Below are 19,889 nucleotides of genomic sequence, written 5' to 3' on the forward strand. Positions count from 1 at the left end.
AGCCAGGCCAGCTGCTACTGGACAGACTGCCACCATGCCATGTACACACTGCTTCTCTGGTTTGAACATGTTCTGGTTCTAGACTTTGAAACAATCCCAGTGTCTAACACACACCAGGAAAAGGTTTTACTTTTTTCTTTTTGATTTACAGAAAAAGTTGTCAGAGGTCAGAATTTTAGTCAGTTTTATTTGCTCTAAATAGTATTTTCTCAGAAGTATCATTTATTTATTAAATTCCTTAGGGGACCAAAGGTACAAGATACTAAGAAATGGTCAAGATAGAAATCATATTTTGATTCAGTAATCCAGATAGTTTTAGGCTCCAACGTGGAGAATTCTCCATTACGAAATTGGAAAGGTACCTTTCTGTCCCTCCTGAGACTAGCACCTATGTCTGCATTGACCCCATCAAGTAACTGCACTGATGCTGAGACAGTCTCCACGGACACCAAGTATTGGAGTCCTTTCTGTAAGAAAGCAACTTCTTAGGATGGTGGATATACCACAACTAGTAAGTTTGTTACACTGGACAGAAGTACGTTTAGGATGTTACTTTCTGTTTTGCAATTGTTAGGTCTAACCTGGGGGCAGGGTTAGTCACTCCTAGGTCGCTGTGACAGGAACAACTTGAGGGGAGGCGATCTGGAGAGCCTGTGGAGGGAGCCTGTTGCAGATGCTCACCACCTCATGGCACACCAGAGGCAGAGAGCAGCTGGGAAGGAGCTGGGCTGATGACTCCTGCCTGGTGACCTTTGTGGACCAGCCAGGTCCTATGTCCCGACAAATGCTGGGGACGTTTCTGAATCAGATCCTAACAAGTAGTCTCACCCATTTACAGGACATCTAGAAACACATGCTGAGGTTGGGGACATAGACCTGAGGCTGCTTGTTCTACACACAGCCTCGCCTATCCAGGCAGGGGTGGGAAAACAAATGCCATTTTTCATGAAGTCAGGGTCTTTTCCATGGCACCTACAAGGCAGAAAGGTGAAAACACTGACAGCCCAGCAACCAGGCCACATGTGCTTTCCTGGCCTTGTCACAGGGCCGACATTCTTCACAAAGCTCTGGGAAACCACTTCACACGGTCTCAAATGGTTCCACTACTTACTAGCTGGGTAACTTAGCAGGTCACTGAAGTCTGTTTTGCCCATAAAAAGGGAGTACATCTCAGCAATCTTCTCTGTGTGGCTCTACTTGCCTCCCTGATGCTGGGGTTAAAGGAGTGCACCACTTCCAGCCTGCTTCACCTCCGCAGTTCTAAGACAATGAGCTGTCTGAGTGCGCCTGACAGATCACCTCCACAGGGCTAAGTGATAAGCAGTAGTTCTGTCATTCAGGATTCACCTTTTTTCTGTTTTTGATTTTGAAGACAGGGTTTCTCTGTGTTACAGCTCTGGCTGTCACAGAACTCATGTAGTAAGTCAGGCTGGTCTACCTCTGCCTCCCGAGAGTTGCGATTAAAGGCATGGGCCCCACCACTGGCTCAGGCTCCACTCTTACAGTGGTTGAAGAAATGGATATTCCTCCTCTAGACACTTGCTCTAAGGCTTACATAGTACATTTCCAACTCAAATGCTCTCTTGGAACAATGAAAAATTGTTAAATCCTAGTAAAGTTTAAAGCAGAGAAACTGAAGCTTGGGAGTGCTAGATTCTGATTGCAGGATAACACAGTAGTCTCATCATTTTACGAATGTGACAAAGATATCTTTCATGGCACATTATTATGAGAATAGAACAGGTTAAGGGTAGTAAGTTCCACATGAAGGATAGACCTGAGACGCTTACAGCTACAGAGGAAATATGCTCAGCTATATGTAACTGGAGTCAGATTAAAGTAAATTCAGCCGGGTGTGGTGGGCACGCCTCTTTAATCCCAGCACTTGGGAGCCAGGAGCAGGTGGTCACTGAATCTGAGCTTTGGTCTAATGCATTAAGTTCTAGTCCAGCCAGGGCTACACAGTAAGACTCTTTTTTTTTTTTTTTGGTTTTTCCAGACAGGGTTTCTCTGTATTGTTTTAGAGGCTGTCATGGAATTCGTTCTGTAGACCAGGCTGGCCTCAAACTCACCGACATCCGCCTGCCTCTGCCACCCGAGTGCTGGGATTAAAGGCGTGTGCCACCAACGCCCGGTGTAAGACTCTTATCTTAAAAAAAAAAAAAAAAACCCAAACCACGTTTTGCTCTATACCATATGCCCATAGCCCACAGAGGGGCAGGGCAGAACAGGAAGCTGATGGGAGTATAGTTTTGAATCCTGGAGGGGATGCCACCATAAGACCCTGCTAATTTTACTCTATACACGACCTTCTTACATTACTGTCTTGTGTGGATTTACTGTGCGATTATTGAGGATATATACCCACAGTGGAAAGGTGAAGAGAATCACAGGACTGATGCAGAATTAGTGAGACCAGACACAGCTCACTGTGATCTGTTCCCCTAGGCCAATGACTCTATTAAAAAGCTGTGAATACCACCCACCCCCTTCAGCTTGAGATGCAGAGGCAAGAGCATTAAGAGTGACGCCAATCTGAGCTACACAGCAAGAGCCTGTCTCAAAAAAACCTACCATCTCCCCTGAAAAACCAGTATTAACACCTGTGAATAGTGATAGAAACTGGACAATTCACCCCTGGAATTACATTAGATCTCAAAACTTAAAGAGGACCTTTTTGAAAGACATTTTTATGATAGGATTTTACTCTCAGCAAATGTATAATAAAGAAAAAATGCTCATGTTTGGAAACACCCAAACATAAATTAGGGATTTTTTCCTGTTTACTTTGACATGAAGTATTCTTTAATACATAAAATATACCCTTTAAATAATCAACAGGAAGGAGGTTGTACCGCAGACATCATGTTTGTTTTCTAAAAACTCCTTTGAATCTGGATACAATGGCCTTGTTTTATCTCAGATGCCAAACTTCAAAGCTAAAATGGAAGTGGTTTTCCCCAACAAGGCAGACATGTTCAGTTCTGAGTTCCCTGACACAGTTAACGTATCTGTGAACTCCACAGAACAGGCCAAATCTTCTTTGCTTCTGAATGGTCGTCATGTAGCTACAGTCACTGCTTGACGGACATCTCCTTTCTCTGGAGCAGGAGAGGAGTTTGCTCAGGCCCCACTCAACTAGCACACAGAGCCCCCCACCCTGCCTTTTGTTTTTTTGAGACAGGGGTTCTTTGTAGCTTTGTAGCGTGTCCTGGAACTCTCTCTGTAGGCTGCGTGGGTCTCAAACTCATAGAGATCCACCTGTCCCTGTCTTCCGGCATACCCTCTTAACTGGGGAAGTTTCAAGTGCAGTCTGCTATCTTCCTCCTGGATCACATGTAGCACGAAGCACATACCATGTTATAGAGAGCCACATTTCGAGCATTACAAATGCAGCTGTAAGGCCCAGCAGCACACTTCTGTAATGCCATCACTTGGAAGGCAGAAGCTGGAGAGTCACTTAAAACGTGAGGCCTCCTGATGTAGATAGGATAGCTCCAGGACAGTCAGGGCTAAACAGACAGACCCTGTCTCAAAATGCCAAAAAAGAAAGAAAGAAAGAAAGGAAGGAAGGAAGGAAGAATAGTCCCAATCTTGAGTACGACAGGGATGGGAAGGCATTCAAAAGAGATTAGTCTAAACAATGTCTACACAGTTTATGGCAGAGCCTGAGATGAGAACCGCATTCTAACCATAAAGGGTTTGCCATTACCTAGAGACGGGTTACTCAGAAGTGGGGCTGATGTGGAAATCCAATCCTACACATGGTATTTGGCAGAAAACATGATAGAACACAACACAGTTCTTTTCCTCTGAGGAAAATGGCTCCTTGGTGAGAGCACAAGGTCCAAGTCCTTCCATGGTCTTGCCTACTCTGCCATCCAGAGCTTGAAGGTCCTGTCATATGAGCAAGTGGCTATGAGCTGCCCATCAGAAGAAATGTCTAGGCCCATTACTTTGCCCTCATGACCAGCCAAAGTCTTCAATGGAGACCAGCCTGGGTGGGTCCAGATCTTGGCTGTGTTATCATAAGCACCTGTGAGTAAGAAGTCTCCATGGATAGCTGCAGGAAAAATAAAGCAAGCATGAAGAAGTCAAAAAGAGCTCAGACAGCAGGCACAAAGGTCTGCCAAACATGTTAACCTCAAAGGCTACTTTTGCATTCAGACAAATGTAACAGTCTACATTCCTAGGGGGCCTGCAAGATAAGGAACAATCAAGAGTAGACTGAGGACAACCAAGTTACAGGACGAAGGCTGTGTGTCCCTGGTGGGCAGTGACATCAAGCACCTAGCGCCTGGCCATCCACGGAAGACAAAATGGAACAGAGCCTTCATAGAAGTCTTAGTTCAAGAGGCATGCTTTGCCATAGCTTTATCTATAGGGATGTCGGAGGGAAGGAAATTAAGATTTGCTTCTTTAACAGAGGTTCCATGTCTAAGCCTGGCATGTAGTCCATGAAGCAAACAGAGTTTGATGTTAAGGCTGAGAACAAGAGTAAAACTTACGCTCAAACTTGACACCAGTCACTAAGTTCTGATGGGCAGGGATGGTGTAGACACAGCGTCGTTGTCGAAGGTCCCACACTTTGCAGGTGTTGTCACCACTGCCGGTTGCAATGTGGTAGCTATGGATCAGAAGTGTCATAGTTAGAAACAAAGAGTACTATCTGACCAGAACCCTTCCTAGTCACTGAATGTGCCTTACCCATTGGGGGAGAAATTAATCCCATAGATTTCCTTCAGGTGGCCTTCCAGGAACATAATGCAACGTCCTGTGCGTAGGTCCCAAACTCGACCAAATGCATCCAGTCCCCTGAAGAAACAACACATATGTGAATACTCCAAACCCAGTTCCACAGGGAAACAGGGAAGCCTAAGAGGTGAGACTACTGACCTGCCCACCCCTTGCTTTGTGGAGGAAGCTTACCCAGTGCCAGCCAAAGAGCCATCTTGATGGAAGGCAATGTCATACACACCCATGCTGTGGCCTTCCTGATGCAGGATCTCCTCTTGAGCCTCTAAATCCCATAAGCGCCATGAACGGTCATAACTTAAAAACAAATAAAATAAACTATGCCAACAATCAACAACAGACTGAGTCAGTGTCTACTATATACAAGGTACTATAATATCATTCAATCATGCTAACAAGAAATTCCTTTCTGACATAAACAATGCCTCACCATTCAAGCCTGTATGTCTTAATGACAACTGGGAGACCAAGAACATTCTGTACTTTGCTTTAGCGGCTATTTTAAAAAAGAATTCCCTGGTTTGGGGTTGGGGCTCAATAGTAGGGGGCAGGGCTTGCCTCATATGTGCAGGGCCTGGGTTCAGCCACCAGCACAAACAAAAACAAAATTCTTGAAGAACGTCCGGCAAAGACTGCATTTTTTTCCCTCTCTTCATTCCATTGCTATATTCCTTCATCATCAAGCAAGCATTTGTGTATTTACTAGAGTCTCAATGACGCTAGCATAAAAAAAAATCCAGATGGACAGATACAGAAACAGATCCAAATATATATGATCAGCTTTCATTAGGGTGCAAAAACAATTTTAATAGAAATCTTCAATGATGGCAGCAAATGGGCTATGGTGGTACAAATACAGAAAAAAATAAACTCAAGAAGGGCAAAGCAACCGGACCCCGCACCAAAGAAGATCTGCAGATCATTCATGAGCACCTGACAAACACTCAGCAGCAACAGCTGTAAGGACAGCAACACTAGCATAAGGTTACTCCTTGCCAGCCGCAATGGGTGAGACAAAAGACCAACAGCAGCAGATATGACAAAGACAGGAAACAGCAGCCGGGACTCAGTTGTTCCCATGTTTTTATTCTGGGGAGTGGGGTCCCACTATGAAGCCCAGGGTGGCCTCAAACTCAAGATCCCCTGCTGACAGTTGTGACTGTAAGGATGTGGCACTGAAGCCAGCTTGCCTGAATGCTTTTAGAAAGCTAAATACGTATCTCGGTATTTACCCAAGAGAAAGGGAAAAAAAAACAAAAAAACAAAAAACAAAAAAACCAACAGCCCCCAAACAATATAAAAAGCTCCAATAAGAACATTTATAGCCGGGGATGGAGAGATGGCTTAGTGGTTAAGAGCATGGGCTGCTTCTCCAGAGGACCCAGGTCTGAGTTCCAGCACCCACATGGCAGCTCACAACTTTGCATAACTCTAATTCTAGGTGATCTAATGCCCCTTTTTGGCTTCTGGGCATGAAGCACACAGACATACATAAAAAAAAAAAAATGTTTATAGTGGCTTTATCTTGACTAGCCACAACCTAGAAACATGCTCACATGTCCATCAAAAGGAGAACACATAAATTGGAACAGACACACAATAGACTACAGCTCAGATTAATAGCACAAATGGGCATAAACAGGTAGAAGGAAAAAAATCAAGTCGTCAGACGCTACTTTGGGAGGGGTGAGTGAGAAGGGGCGTGGGAGAACTCTGTTGGGTGATAGAAACTATTGGTAAGGGTGTGGGTTATAAGCAGTATGCACTTGTCAAGGTTGACTTTTACAATAAAACAATCCCATTCTACTGTATGTTACTCAAACCTCAAAGAAAAAGATTTTTAGTAGGCTGGGCAGTAACCAGAAAAAGAAGTCAACGTGTTGGCACAGAGAAATTTTATTTATTAGTGTTTCTATTTTATTTATTTTTTTCAAGACAGGGTCTCTGTGTAGCCCTGGCTGTCTTGAACTTGCCCTGTAGATTAGGCTGGCCTTGAACTTACAGAGATCCACCCGTCTCTGCCCTGAGTGCTGGGAAAAAAAGTGTCTGCTACCACTGCCCAGCTCTATTTTATTTTTTAAAAAGTCATGTTTTGTAGCCCTGGCTGCCCCTAAGTTTGTGATTTCCTTGCTTTAGCCTGCTAAGTGTAGCACACTCAGTAAGATTTAAAAGGAAATAAACTCTGCCCTGACAATTTTTTTGACTCCTTTTCTGATTCTATTACTGGAGTTTGAGAAAGTTCTAATTGAAGATCCTTGCTCTAAATATTTACCCGGCAGATAACTGAAAAATATTGCCAAAACCAACAGGTTTGTACAAACTAATGGATGGCTTACCAGGTTGTGCCCAGGAAACGCCCTGACGGATGCCACATTACCCGAGCCACACGCACTGTATGGCCTTCAATATCTGCCACTGGTTCATCACTGAAAGGAACCAAATACATTCAGGGGTTAAACACCTTAGCAGCCATGAACACCCCTCAGTTTATTTGCTGCTGGGCAGACACACCCACTCTGTGGTGTGTACACAGGTTTCACCATGTACTTTCTACACTGAGCAGCACAGGGGACTGACCGCACCCTGCACAAGGCTCTGTGCTAACTTTGTCACTAACCCGCAATGCATTACAATCTTAGGGATAACAATCATTTAAGCTACTTGCTAAGGTTCTGAAACATGGAGAATTATTTCTTTGACCACAGTGCAAAGTGATCATTATTTCAGTTCAGTGCATCAATAAATTCTCCACGATAAGCAAAATAGTTCCACTGCATCAAAGTAGTGCATGGATTCAAAAAAGAAAATATACTTTGGTAGAGGTGTGGATACTGAAATCAGTTTTGGTTCAATGGGTTCCAGATAATCTTACTTAACCCTTATCCTGTTCAAAGATACAAATTAAAAAAGAACTCCTAAGCTAGAGTAACAATGTCCTCTGGATGGCCACTAATTTCTTCTACCTAGCAACAACAGAAAGGCTGAAACTCCAGAGAGAGGAAATCACCACGAATCTAAAGAGGGCAATTAGAAGGGAGTGCTGTTAATGAGTACACACAGACCCAACCAGGGCCTTATGGGGATAAGCGTTGCTAAATATTACGAAAGCCAATTAAAACTTGCCATGCTAGTAGCTGAGACTCTATCTGGCAAAGATTGCAGATGCTAATTAGTGCTTTGGAAAATTTTGTAATAAAAACCTTGCCATGCTTTCTCTAGGAAAGAAAAATGGACATTATAAAGTCTTTCAGATCACAGTATGCTTCCAAAATTGAGTAGACAAGTAAAAACACCCACATGAAGAAAGAAAATGTGCTGTGGTTGCAGAATACATCTTAGATAGAGGATGACACCAGTGGCCTGTACTGCCAGATAGAACTTCACTTCCCCTCTCCTCTGTGGCTGTCTGCATAGATCCAAGAGGCTGCCAAGATGATTATCTTTAGCCCATCTACAAAACTGCTTTTCCAATGCTAACCTACCATGTAGGTTAAACTGGGGTGTTTTAGAATGGGAGCTGGGAATCAGTGACTATTATGCTAAAGGCAAAAACTGAGGCCCAAAGTCAGCAAGGAAAGAAAATTCTAGCGTAACTTCTGTGAACAGAAAAGGTCTAAGAAAGACACTTTCTATTTTCAGTGAGTTCCCTGGACTCTGGAAGCATGCCTGGGGTTAAATGTCTCATTTTTAAACCTAAAGGGCTAGCCAAGCACTTTCTTTAGGGATGGCACTGTGCACTGCAGAGGGTAATAATCACCTGTCCAGACTCCAAAGCTTCACAGAACCATCGGCAGCACAAGAGGCCAAGTTGACATCCTTTTGGTCCAATGAGACAGTGGATTTAGGATGGAACACAATTGCTCCGACATTTGTGTTATGGCCTAAAGAATTAAAGGAGAGCAGGGTTAGAGTGTTCTTACCGCTTCATAATCTATGAGCAAACAGAGACTTTTTAGGAAGAACATGGAAAAGTATACACTAGGGAATGTGAACAGACAGAATTAAGGTAACTAGTTAACTACTAAAAAAAGAACATTTATTTATTTTTGAGACAGGGTGTCTCTGTATAGTTCTGGCTAGCCTGAAACTTGCTAGGCAGACCAGGCTGACCTTGAATTTACAAAGATCTACCTACCTCTGCCTCCTGAGTGCTGAGATTAAAGGTGTGTTCACCATGCCCAGCTCTTATTTATTGATTTTAAATTATGTGCATGTGTGTGAGTGAGCACAAGAGCACAGGTGCTATGCAGATCACTGGAGCCAGAATTATAGGCAGCTGCAAACCACCCATGTGGGTTCTGGGCACTGAACTCAGGTTCTCTGTAAAGGCAATGCATGTTTTTTTAGCTGCTAAGCCATCTCTCCAGCTCCCCAAAGAATTGTTTTAAACAAATACTCAAACTGCATTTTTTTTTTTTTTTTGCAATTTAGAAAAAAAAAAAGGCAAAAAATAGCATAGTGGACTATATCTGTAATTCCAGCACTTGGAAGGCTGAGGCAAGAAGATACTGAATTGAAGTCAGCCTGGGAAACAGAGTAAGACTCCATTCTCAAAAGACTAAACCAAATCAAAAAGTAAAACACAAAACCTTTGTGTCTTTTAATTTAGATGCTGTAAAAGCCAGGGTGGCTGGACAGGAGGACAGACTGTATGCATGTGAAGTCACAATATTCTGGTGTTTGTAGGCAGAGAAAACCACACACATTCACTCAAATCAAAGTGCAATGCATGGGCTGGAAAGAGAGCTCACCAGTTAACGGGTCTCGTGCTCTTGCAGAGGACCTGAGTTTGGGCCCCAGAACCCAACATCAGGTGGCTCACAACTGCCTGTAAGCAGACACCTTCACCTGGTTTCTGCTGGCACTTACATATGTACACTAGAGTACACACACGTGCACATACACAGGAGCAATGCTGTGTGTTGCATGTGAGCATCTACTGGAGCTCTACTGTTTAACAGTTTGCTGAGAAAAGAACGAGACTGCACCTGTAACTCACCTCGAAGAGTGTGAAGGAGGCTGCAGTCAGGGACAGACCAGAGCTTGCAAAGCCCACTCCTATGAAACACAAAGGAAAGCATCTCAGCCAGGGTTGCTCTGGGAAGGAAAACACCCCTTTGTAACATCACTAAAGGACAATTTTGTCTTGCTCCTAAAGCCTCGACAGTGGCCAACAGAAAAAGCAAAGGCTTGTTGAAAAGAGAGCTGCAGCTGTAGTCAATGTTAAGTTTCTTTTTTCTTAGATAGCCACGATCCAGAAAAAAGTAAAAATAAAATGAATCAGGGTTCAGGAATTGGCTCACATACTCAATAAAGTGCTTGCTATGTAAACATGAGGACTTGAATCCAAGTTCCCAGCACTCATGTAAAAGTTCAGTATATAATGTCCATAATCCCATGCACAGGGACAGGCAGATCCCTGGGGCTCATGGGTCAGTCAGTCTAGGTGAAGTGATAATTCCAGGTTTAGGAAGAGACCCTGTTTCAAAATAATGTGAGAGCAATCGGGGAAAGAAGAAGACGGGAAAAGAAGAAGACATTCAATATTGGCCTCTGGCCTCCATGTGCACATACATATTGAAATGCACATGTGCATGTGCCCACATGAACATACAAGCACCACATACACTTACACACACCCCAGCACCCCAAAACCAAGAGTTTTCCGTATATGTGATAGTATGTACAAAACAAAGATAAGACTAATAACTAACATTACCAAGTACTTACCAAATGCATGGCAAATGTTAGCTACTGTCCCAACCTTACAGACAAAGGCACCAATGCTTCCAAGGGTTGCCTATCTCAGTGAGACCACAGAACTAAGAAAGCAAAGCTGGTCTAAGGCATGCAAATAGATACTGGGTTTATAAAATTCCCAGATGAAGTACTCTAAAACTCCAGTGGTAGAACATAATAGACATTATACATCATGGGTCTCTGTGAGTAGTGAGAACTGCCCAAAAGCTCCGTGGATGCCTACAAGTAGGTAGAGACATGACACCTGCCTCATGAGAAGCACAAGAGGACAGAGGAAAAAGATCTCTGACTCAAAGACAAGTTTTCTTCTTGAATCCATGCACAATTTAGGAAAATGTTACTGTAAGATGAAACTTACCAACAAGCTGTGGCTAGCATTTTAGAATTGGGACTAAAGTGACAGTAGGAGATTGGTCGATCATCTCCAATCTGACTGCAGAAATTATTCAAAGACTAAAAAACAAAAACAACAAAAAAGGTGATCATTTAAAAGGCTAATCTCAGAATTCTTTGGCTTTTCCTTTTGGGAAAAAATGGGGGCTGGGAGTGAAAAGGAGGGGCAGCATTTACACCTGTCAGTTTGGCTCACCTCAATGCTTCTTTATGCTCTGCTGATGTTAGTTGACACTCATGTTACTGAAGAATGGAATCAAGGCTTATCTGGAATGCTACTTGCTTATCATAGTTTCATTACCGCCCCCAATCCCCAGGGTTTGTAGCGCTGGCTGTCCTGGAACTCACTTTGTAAACCAGGCTGGACTCAGAATCACACAGATCCACCCTCCTCTGCCTTCGAGTGCTGGGATTAAAGGTGTGGCCACCACCGCCAGTGTACCTCATTAGCTTTTAGTGAGCTAAGCACAAACAAAACCACAGAGAAAAGCAAAGCATTGTCTGACCTATTGGAAGGGAGCACAAGAGCAGAAGCGTTTGTCTGTGAGCACAAAGCACAGCACCTCTCCTAAAGCAAGAGGCTGGACAGCAGAGGAGAGCCTCTTACCCGGAGAGACTTGTGCAGCTCTTGCACCTGCGAGGTTCTGGTTGTCTCGGGAATCTCCTTATGGAGTCTGGCCTCCTCCAAGCGTTTCATTGCCCTGTGACCCATAAACATCATCACTAAAGGAGCTACCAACAAGGGTCTGTACACTACTTCTCAATCACACCTGAACCTCTGCTCACCTGGGGAGTGAATAATTAGCAATCCACAGTCTGGCCACCTTAAGGCTATTTGGCCCTTCATGGTACCAGGTTTGCTGATACTGAAAAGGAAATTAACAGGAGAAACATTAGGTTTGAAGCACACCGGCTCTCCCCACAGCTGTTCTTAACTTGTAACTGCTCACAAAGAAAGCGAATTGGCTCAGTAACAGAATGAAGCGGGTACATGCCCCTTCTATTAATTACCTTTTGTTTTCTTTAAAAACATTTATTTAACTATGTGTTATGTGTCTATGTGGGGGGAGATATGCGTGTGTACAGATGCCATGGAGGCCAGAAAATGGCATCAGATTGCTTAGCAGTTGTGGGCTGCTGGACTTTTTTTTTTTTTGAATACTGAATGCACCAAGTTTATTCTTCAGCATTCTTAAACTCCAACCACAAAAGGAAAGACTTCTTTATCATGATACAAGAAACAGACTTTTTTCTTAACGTGCCAAATATTTACAAACCATGCCTTACACTAAATCTCTTATTATCTGGCCTTGAGGGTTAATAACAGCCATACCTTATACCAAGTCTCTTGTTATTTAGATAAGACATCCATACCTAAGATCAAACATCATACAGTGGGCTGCTGGACTCTTGAAGGGCAGTGCATACTCTTAAGGGCAGAGCAATCTCTCCACCCCCTACTTTTTTCTTTGATGTCTTACTGGTTTCTGGCTTCTTACTGAACCACATCGAGTGGCTTCTTTTTTTAAAGATTTATTTATTATGAATACAACATTCTGCCTCTATGTATGTTTGCATATCAGGAGAGGGCAACAGATCTCATTATGGATAGTTGTGAGCCACCATGTGGTTGCTGGGAATTGAACTCAGGACCTCTGGAAGAGCAGTCAGTGCCTTTAACCTCTGAGCCATCTCTCCAGCCCTCGAATGCCTTCTTGAATGGAGAATTTACAACACCATTCACAGTCGTACAGGAATTACCAATTCCTGCCATCAACCATTCCCAAATGGTAGAACCTCTAGACCCTTCTCCTCATGCTAGCAAAGCATGGTGCTGGAAAGACCTAGTCTCCAGTATCTTCACATCTTACCTCTTCTTTCGACTTCTTAGATTTCTCATCATCTTTTTTTGTCTTTTTTAAGGCATCAGTTCCAACCACTGAGAGAATATTTCTTAATCTGTAACAAGAAAGGTCAGAAAGCAATATGGCTAAGACTGTAAAAGGCCCAATAGGACCCCATCACCACAAGAATGCCTACAACCACAGGGAGTAACGAACCTTACCTATACTGTGTTTCTTTCGAGCTCACACATTCTTAGTTTAATTCATAAATTAGGCAAGGTAAAATGCTACTAACAAAAACCCAGATTTTTAAAATTATGTGAACAGGGTCTGTTTTCTTTCTCACTCTCAAATACCTTATTCTAGTGCACTCTACTGGGAAGACAGCACAGACAGCGAGGACGCAGAAGACAAAGGGACAGAGCTGGATGGCATGGGACTTCAGTACAACACTCAGAATGGTGTGCACTTTAAAATTTATCAGGGTATACTTACGGCACTTTCCCCATCAGTATTTTTGAGCCTCATGTGATTATGGATGAGAGAAAGCAAGAAAAAAATCAAGACCACAAGCAAAGGGGAAGGCTGTGCACCTTTATTCTTCCCTCTCTCAGCCCCTCACTCTTTATTTCAAGGCTTTCTAAATGCAGCTGTCAGCAGTTATTCTCTTCCATTTAGAGCCAACTGGCATCTATACACAGCTGTCACTTAGTTCTAAGGACAGCTGGAATCCACTTAGCCATGATGTGCAGGGCACTAATTCAGGGGCTAAGGATATTTAATGACTAAGAATAGTTACAAGCTGTGCATGGTGGCATATGCCTTTAATTCCAGCACTTGGGAGGCAGAGGCAGACAGATCTTTGAGTTTGAGACCAGTGTGGCCTGTAGAGTGAGTTCTAGGACAGCTAGGGTTAGAGAGAGCACTCTTGTCTTGAAGGGGTGGGGTGGCGGAATAGTTCTAAAGGAACTAGGCTTGATGGCACACACCTTTAACCCTGGCACTTGGAGGTAGAGGTAGGTGGCTTGCCCTGAGTTCTGGTCTACAAAATGAGTTCTAGGTCAGCCAGGGCCACACACTGAGATCCTGTTTCAATAAAATAAAAATTAAAAAACCAGGTGTGGTGGTGAACTCCAGGCCAGCTACGGCTATACAGTAAGACCCTGTCTCAAAACAATAATAAAACTAAAGAATAATTCTGAAGGGACTACAGAACACAGTCCATTACACCAACATTAGACAGCAGTGAGCAGAACATGAAAGGAATAAGTAAGTATGGAATCTAGGCTTGGGAGGAGTGTGGAGCAGAGGATCAGGGAAGGCTTCACAGAAAAGGTGTTGTCAAGCGCTCATTCAGGCCAAAGAGTCAAAACAGAAAAATGACAGCTGTGGCAGAGGGTTAAAGAAATGTCAAGTCAGGAAAACAGACTGAGCTTAGACCTGCAAATGGTTCGGTAGAGCTGAATTATGGGCTACAGGAGGAGGCTTGGTGACTGCCAAAGCTGGAAAGTCAAGTGGGGGCCCTGTCACCAGAGCTATTCACACTATAGGTAGGAGGATCTGCAATGAGACTGTCACGGCAAGGGGGGGGAGGGGAGGAAGCATAAGGCAGAAAACCAGACTTAGTGTCACAGCAAGCCCAAGCCACTGTGGTGGACCTGAATTATTAAAGTAGCGGCAGCTGGGATTCAAGGTATTCATCTAAGGGACACAATGATAAAGGACAACAGACATGGCAGGCGAAAGAGACAAACAGTAAATTAAATATCCCAAGTCAGGCCGGTGAGGCGGCTCAGCAGGTGACGTGCCTACTGTCAAGCCTGCTGACTTGAGACAGCACACCGTGACACATGGAGAAAGCCAACTCTCACAAGCTGGTCCATGACCTCCACACCTGTACATGTCCACACACACAAATAAATAGGATTTTCCAAAGTATCCTTTAAAGAGTGCTTCCTGCTCTTCCAGAGGACCCAAGTTCAGTTCCCAGAACCCACACCAGGCAGCTCACAAGTGCCTCTAACTCTAGCTCTCCAGGGGATGACACCACACCCTCTTCTGAACTCCCAGGGTACCAGAACTCACATGCAGACTTACATAATTAAAAATACATCTTAGAAAATAAAACAAACCCCCAGTATTTCAAACACACAACTTCACAGGAGAGTAGGAAAGAGTTTGATAGAACACATACCAGAACCTTATCATTAACAGAAAAAAAGTATAAGTATAAAGGACACCTTTCTCTTCGTTCAGCAGGGCCTTCTCCAAAAAGTGTGATTGGTTCTCCCAAGGCTCGAAGGCAAGCCTTGACCTCTGAATCATCCGTGGAAACATTGATTTGCCGGGCTCTCTTTCTTCTTTCAAACTCTGCCAAGACTTCTGCTTGCCGCTCACTGATGTGCTCCTCAATTTCAAATACTTCCCCTATGCAAAGAACAGGCAACATGGGGGAAAGAAACAGTCTGGGTGTCCATTATAGCTTCTTATAATGGAGGTGCTATAAGGTATATAACTGTGGGGCTGACGAAGAGCTCAGCAATACTGAATGGTTTCTGAAGATGCAGTGACCAACATTTAATCCAAAATCAAATTCGAAACAAATCACAATGGTTTTCGGCAGTGCCTGCGCACTTCATCATGAATCTTTGCTGCAGCCTTGGCTCTGAGCATGTGCAACTCTGCAGGGCACTTACAGTCTGTCATGCCACACAACACTAAGGAACACTACCTCAAAAGTCTGTTGTGAATTGTAAATCTTTTGTTTTTTTTTTTTTTTTTTTTTTTTTGCTTTTGCCAGACAGGGTTTCTCTGTGTAGCCTTGGCTGTCCTGGAACTCACTCTGTAGACCAGCCTGGCCTCACAGTCACAGAGATCCGCCTGCCTCTGCCTTCCCTTCTGAGTGTTGTTAAAGGCGTGAGCCTGGCCAAATTTCGATGTCTTTACAAAGTTTTTTGCTTTTATAGAGACATAATGATTCAGTTATGGGGAAAAAAAGATTTAATTTCCTCAGCATCAAGTATCAAATAATTTTATCTTTTGCTTATACTGTGTTAAAATGTTTAATTATTTAAAATTGTTGTTTGGTCAAAACAGAAAAGAAGAAGGATGGGGAGGAGCTCAGTATGACAGTGCATGTCTATAATATTAGCATATAGGAGGAGGCAATAAGACCAGGAGATCAATGTCATACTTGGCTATACAGTGACTTTCAGGACAACATGGGCCATACAGACCTTGTCAGAAAGGAAGGAAGGGTCAACAACAAAATTTACTATTTGAGTTGCTGTTTTAAATTTAAAAGAAAAAATTAAAAGTACTATGAAAAACATTTAAAATGCTCCCATGTCTTGCAATATTAAATATTCAGGCAAGATTTAATTCTTTATTAGTAAATAAGTATGTCTGAATCATAAATCTAATTAATCTTAATCAATAAAACCCAGGAGCCAGATATTGGGGTAAAGCCTGGAAGATCAGAGAACCAGGAGCAGCTCCCAGTTGCTTCCCACCTGTCTCCTTCCTCTGTCTAAAAGGGCTCAGACCCTGTTTCCCCCTTATTACACCCTGTAGACAGGACCAGAGCTCAAGCTATGCAGCCTAGGATGCCCCTGTCCTTGTGACCATCCTTCAGGACATGAGTGCTAGGATGAAAGGTGTGTGCTATCATGCCAGGCAAGCACTCATCACTAAACTTTACCTTTGTGTGCTAATCTAATTTCTTATGACAAATATGTATAACTTTGTTTTTAAAATATAAAACTCTTAAGATGGGCATGATGGCTCCCCATCTGTTATCCAGTACAAGGAGGGCACAGAAGGAAGACTGCCACAACTTCTAGGCCAGCTTGAGCTACAGAGGACATCCTGTCTCAAAAACCAAAATTAATCAACACATTTCTTGAAAGTAATATAAAGAGACAAACCTCAGCAGTATACAAGGGAAAAATTGCAGGCTATAGAACAATTTACACATCACAGTATCGTTTATAGAAGAAATACATCTAATTCACAACACAGGATTTTCTACTTCATAGAGACACATGTTGATTTTTTTTTTTTTTTTGGTTTTACGAGACAGGGTTTCTCTGTATTGTTTTGGAGGCTGTCGGTCCAGCCTGGCCTTGAACTCACAGAGATTCGCCTGCCTCTGCCTCCTGAGTGCTGGGATTAAAGGCGTGCGCCACCACCGCCCGGCCACATGTTGATTTTTTAAAAATCTTTTAAAATTAACTGTCCCAGTCAGGCATTGGTGGTGCATGCACTTGGAGGCAGAGGCAGACAGATCTCTGTGAGTTCCAGAACAGCCTGGTTTACAAGAGCTAGTTCCAGGACAGCCTCCAAAGCCACAGAGAAACCCTGTCTCGAAAAAAACAAAAACAAAAAAATAACCTCAAACAAACAAAAAGAAAATAAAAATTAACTGTCCTTTTATACTAAAAAGATTATAAAATCCAGGTTGAAAAAAAATAACTAGAAGGCTGGGCAGTGGTGGTACACACCTTTAAAGCCTAGCATTCAGGAGCAGTCCAGGGCTACAGAGAAACCCTGTCTTGAAAGGTAAAGACACAAAGAAACAAACTAGAAAAGTAAAGGAGAAAAATACTATAAACAGCTTGAGTAATGCATCAATGCCAGAACTAGGTTACATCTCCCAAAGACAAATACAACTGATGAATCCAAACACCCACTGAAATTTTCAAAGATTTCCAGTAATTTGTGTAAGAACTATATGAAATATAAGAAAAACACTTACTGGATAATGCCAAGGAGGCCAAGCGGCAGATTCCACGGTTAAGAACAGAAGAGTAAGGAAGTGCACACATGGGAATCTGTTTCCTCAGTGTTGGGATTACAAGTAGGTACCACCACATTCGGTTTCTAAATTTAATTATGTATGTGTTTTATATGAGTGCTCTATCTGTATGTACGCCTGCATGCCCGAAGGCGTCAGAACCCATTACAGTGAAAGACCCCGGCCCAGTATACACAGACAGCTGAGGCTTATGGAAAATTCCGTTTCCCCCACAGCTCAGCTGAATAGTCATTTTTTTATCAGAAGGGAGCTCAGCTCAAGGTCCTAATGGCTGAATGGCTGAATAGTCACTACTATCAGAAGCCCAGGGACACAGGTGTCTGCTGTCTGCATAGCCAGCCCAGCAAGATTGGGCAAGCACAGAGACCTATTGTTCCTCAGATAGGGCCAAGGCCGAGACTTGAGTTCCAAGCAAAACCTCAATTGCCCTCGTTCTGAGCCCCAGCCTCATTTAAATTGCCCAATCAGGGTCCTGTAACTAGGCTTCTCGATTCTGTACTGCGCTTTTTGCTATAAAAGAATCCCCGAGTCCCCAGCTCGGCGCGCTCAGCCCCCCCCCCCCCCCAGACTGAGACGCCCGGGTACCCGTGTGTAAATAAAGCCTCTTGCTGTTGCATCCAAGCTCGTGGTCTCGTTGTTCCTTGGGTTCGGGTCTCCCTCCCGTGAAAGTCCCCGACTGGGGGTCTTTCAACAGATGGTTATGAGCTGCCATGTGGTTGCTGGGAATTGAACACAGGACCTCTGGAAGGGCAGCCAGTGTTCTTAACCACTGAGCCACCTCTCCAGCCTCTCTTTGTTATTTTGCCTTTTTTTTTCAGAGAAGAGGACTGAACCCAGGGCCTTGTGCTTGCTAGGCAAGTGCTTGACAACTGAGCTGAAGCCCCAACTCCTCAGCCCTGCACCTCCAAAACAAAACAACGTGGGCTCTGGGGAAGCAATCTCAAGCCCTAATGGTTGCACCCACAGCAAACCTTTTGTCACTTGAACTTGCCCCCCAGGTCAAGAATTGAAGGTTTTGACCCTATAAATCTAAATGTTACTTGATCTGGGAAGGTGTTCATCAGAAAATTGGATCATCAAAGGTGCAGGGTAAAGCCGGGTGGTGGTGGCACACGCCTTTAATCCCAGCACTCGGGAGGCAGAGGCAGGGGGATCTCTGGGAATTCGAGGCCAGCCTGGTCTACAGAGCGAGTTCCAGGACAGCCTCCAAAGCCACAGAGAAACCCTGTCTCGAAAAACCAAAACCAAAACCAGGTGCAGGGTAGTGTACACCTGGTCCTAGTACCTGGGAGGAGGCAGAAGGCAGCCCAAAGGCAATTGATTAGCCAAATGTGTGGTCCAGTGGTGGGGCACCTGCCTAGCAGGCAGAAACCCTGGGTTGGCGTCCCTGGCAGTTAAAAAAAAAGGGGGGAAAGATGATTCACAATTTGCGTCTTACCGGAGGCTATATTAATATTTCCAGCTTCAATGCCTGCTTTGAGTCCTTCTTTTCCCAAAATCCCAGACTCTCCTTTGGCCAGACGTTCCCTCTCTTTCTCTTCCAAGCTTCCATAATAGATGTGGGGTTTCTTCACAACAGGGGCAACTAAATCATCAGGTGCTTTAGTTTTAGCTGCCTGTCAAATCAAAGACCCCGGTTAAGGTCCTAGGAAACCATGCTTCCCAAAAGAACGAAGCTAATGCTTTCCAACGACAAGGTGAGTATCCGTCACGATTCATTTTGTGCGAGTTTAGACTCTCGGCTAAGTTTGGCAGACAAATACGACGGATCAATTCTGTTTGAAGTGTCTGGTTTGTTTTGGGGCCCGTTTACTTTATAGGAAATGCAATCTCCGGTTTTACAAACCGCTCATCACTGGACAAGCGCCAAGAATAACTTAAAGCAATCAGGGTGGTTTTCGGTGCACCACGTTACTGGAATCCACATTTCAAACCCTCCCAGGGCCGACTGGAAGCTGGGAGGCCCGAGTCACACAGTGAAGACTCCACTTGCCAGCACCGCGCTTTGGGGCAGCCGGGAGGAGGCTGCTCCACACCGCGGCCCCTCCGCCGTCCTGCTCCGCCCCGACCCGCGAGGTAACCGCCCTGCCCGCGGGGCCCCGCCCTCTCCGGGGAGCCCGTACCGTGGAGGAGGCCCGTGAGGAGGCCATGCCGGGCTCGGAGCCTCTAGGCCTCAGTCAAGTCCGCACTCTGCTTTCAGACCGTACACCGCGCGCGCGCCCGGCAGGGCGGAAGTGCGTCACCGGCCGGAAACGTATCGGGAGCGTCCTCTGTGCTCTGGAAGTCGCCAGGCATCTTGGGCTTCGCAGTTGCGTCCCCTC

The 19,889-nt window shown here is 44.2% G+C and overlaps 1 protein-coding gene across 1 annotated transcript; it reads right to left on the reverse strand.

Annotated features, from left to right (window-relative positions):
• Positions 1–167: 167 nt before the first annotated feature.
• On the reverse strand, positions 168–19,850 carry Prpf4 (pre-mRNA processing factor 4). The gene is made up of 14 exons (XM_005075117.4): positions 19,692–19,850; positions 19,007–19,184; positions 14,993–15,179; positions 12,780–12,867; positions 11,695–11,774; positions 11,516–11,609; positions 10,874–10,968; positions 9,755–9,813; positions 8,513–8,636; positions 7,092–7,181; positions 4,930–5,052; positions 4,708–4,815; positions 4,509–4,627; positions 168–4,063 (listed from the first exon to the last, which is right to left on the reverse strand). Exons 1-14 carry the CDS (start codon positions 19,716–19,718, stop codon positions 3,870–3,872), a joined length of 1,566 nt encoding a protein of 521 aa, XP_005075174.1. The 5' UTR covers positions 19,719–19,850; the 3' UTR covers positions 168–3,869.
• Between the last annotated feature and the right edge of the window lie 39 nt (positions 19,851–19,889).

Source organism: Mesocricetus auratus, unplaced genomic scaffold (genome assembly GCF_017639785.1).
Source record: "Mesocricetus auratus isolate SY011 unplaced genomic scaffold, BCM_Maur_2.0 Super-Scaffold_100014, whole genome shotgun sequence".
Taxonomy (NCBI): domain Eukaryota; kingdom Metazoa; phylum Chordata; class Mammalia; order Rodentia; family Cricetidae; genus Mesocricetus; species Mesocricetus auratus.

Bases quoted from the DNA above. Each gene is read 5' to 3' on its own strand.
- Prpf4 (XM_005075117.4), bottom strand. From the start codon at position 19,718: ATGGCCTCCTCACGGGCCTCCTCCACG. The intron at 11,610-11,694 runs GTGAGCAGAGGT...TATGGGTCACAG, and splicing joins GCTAATTATTCACTCCCCAG to GGCAATGAAACGCTTGGAGG. The intron at 5,053-7,091 runs GTAAGCCATCCA...TTTGTTTTTAAG, and splicing joins CGTTTCCTGGGCACAACCTG to TTATGACCGTTCATGGCGCT.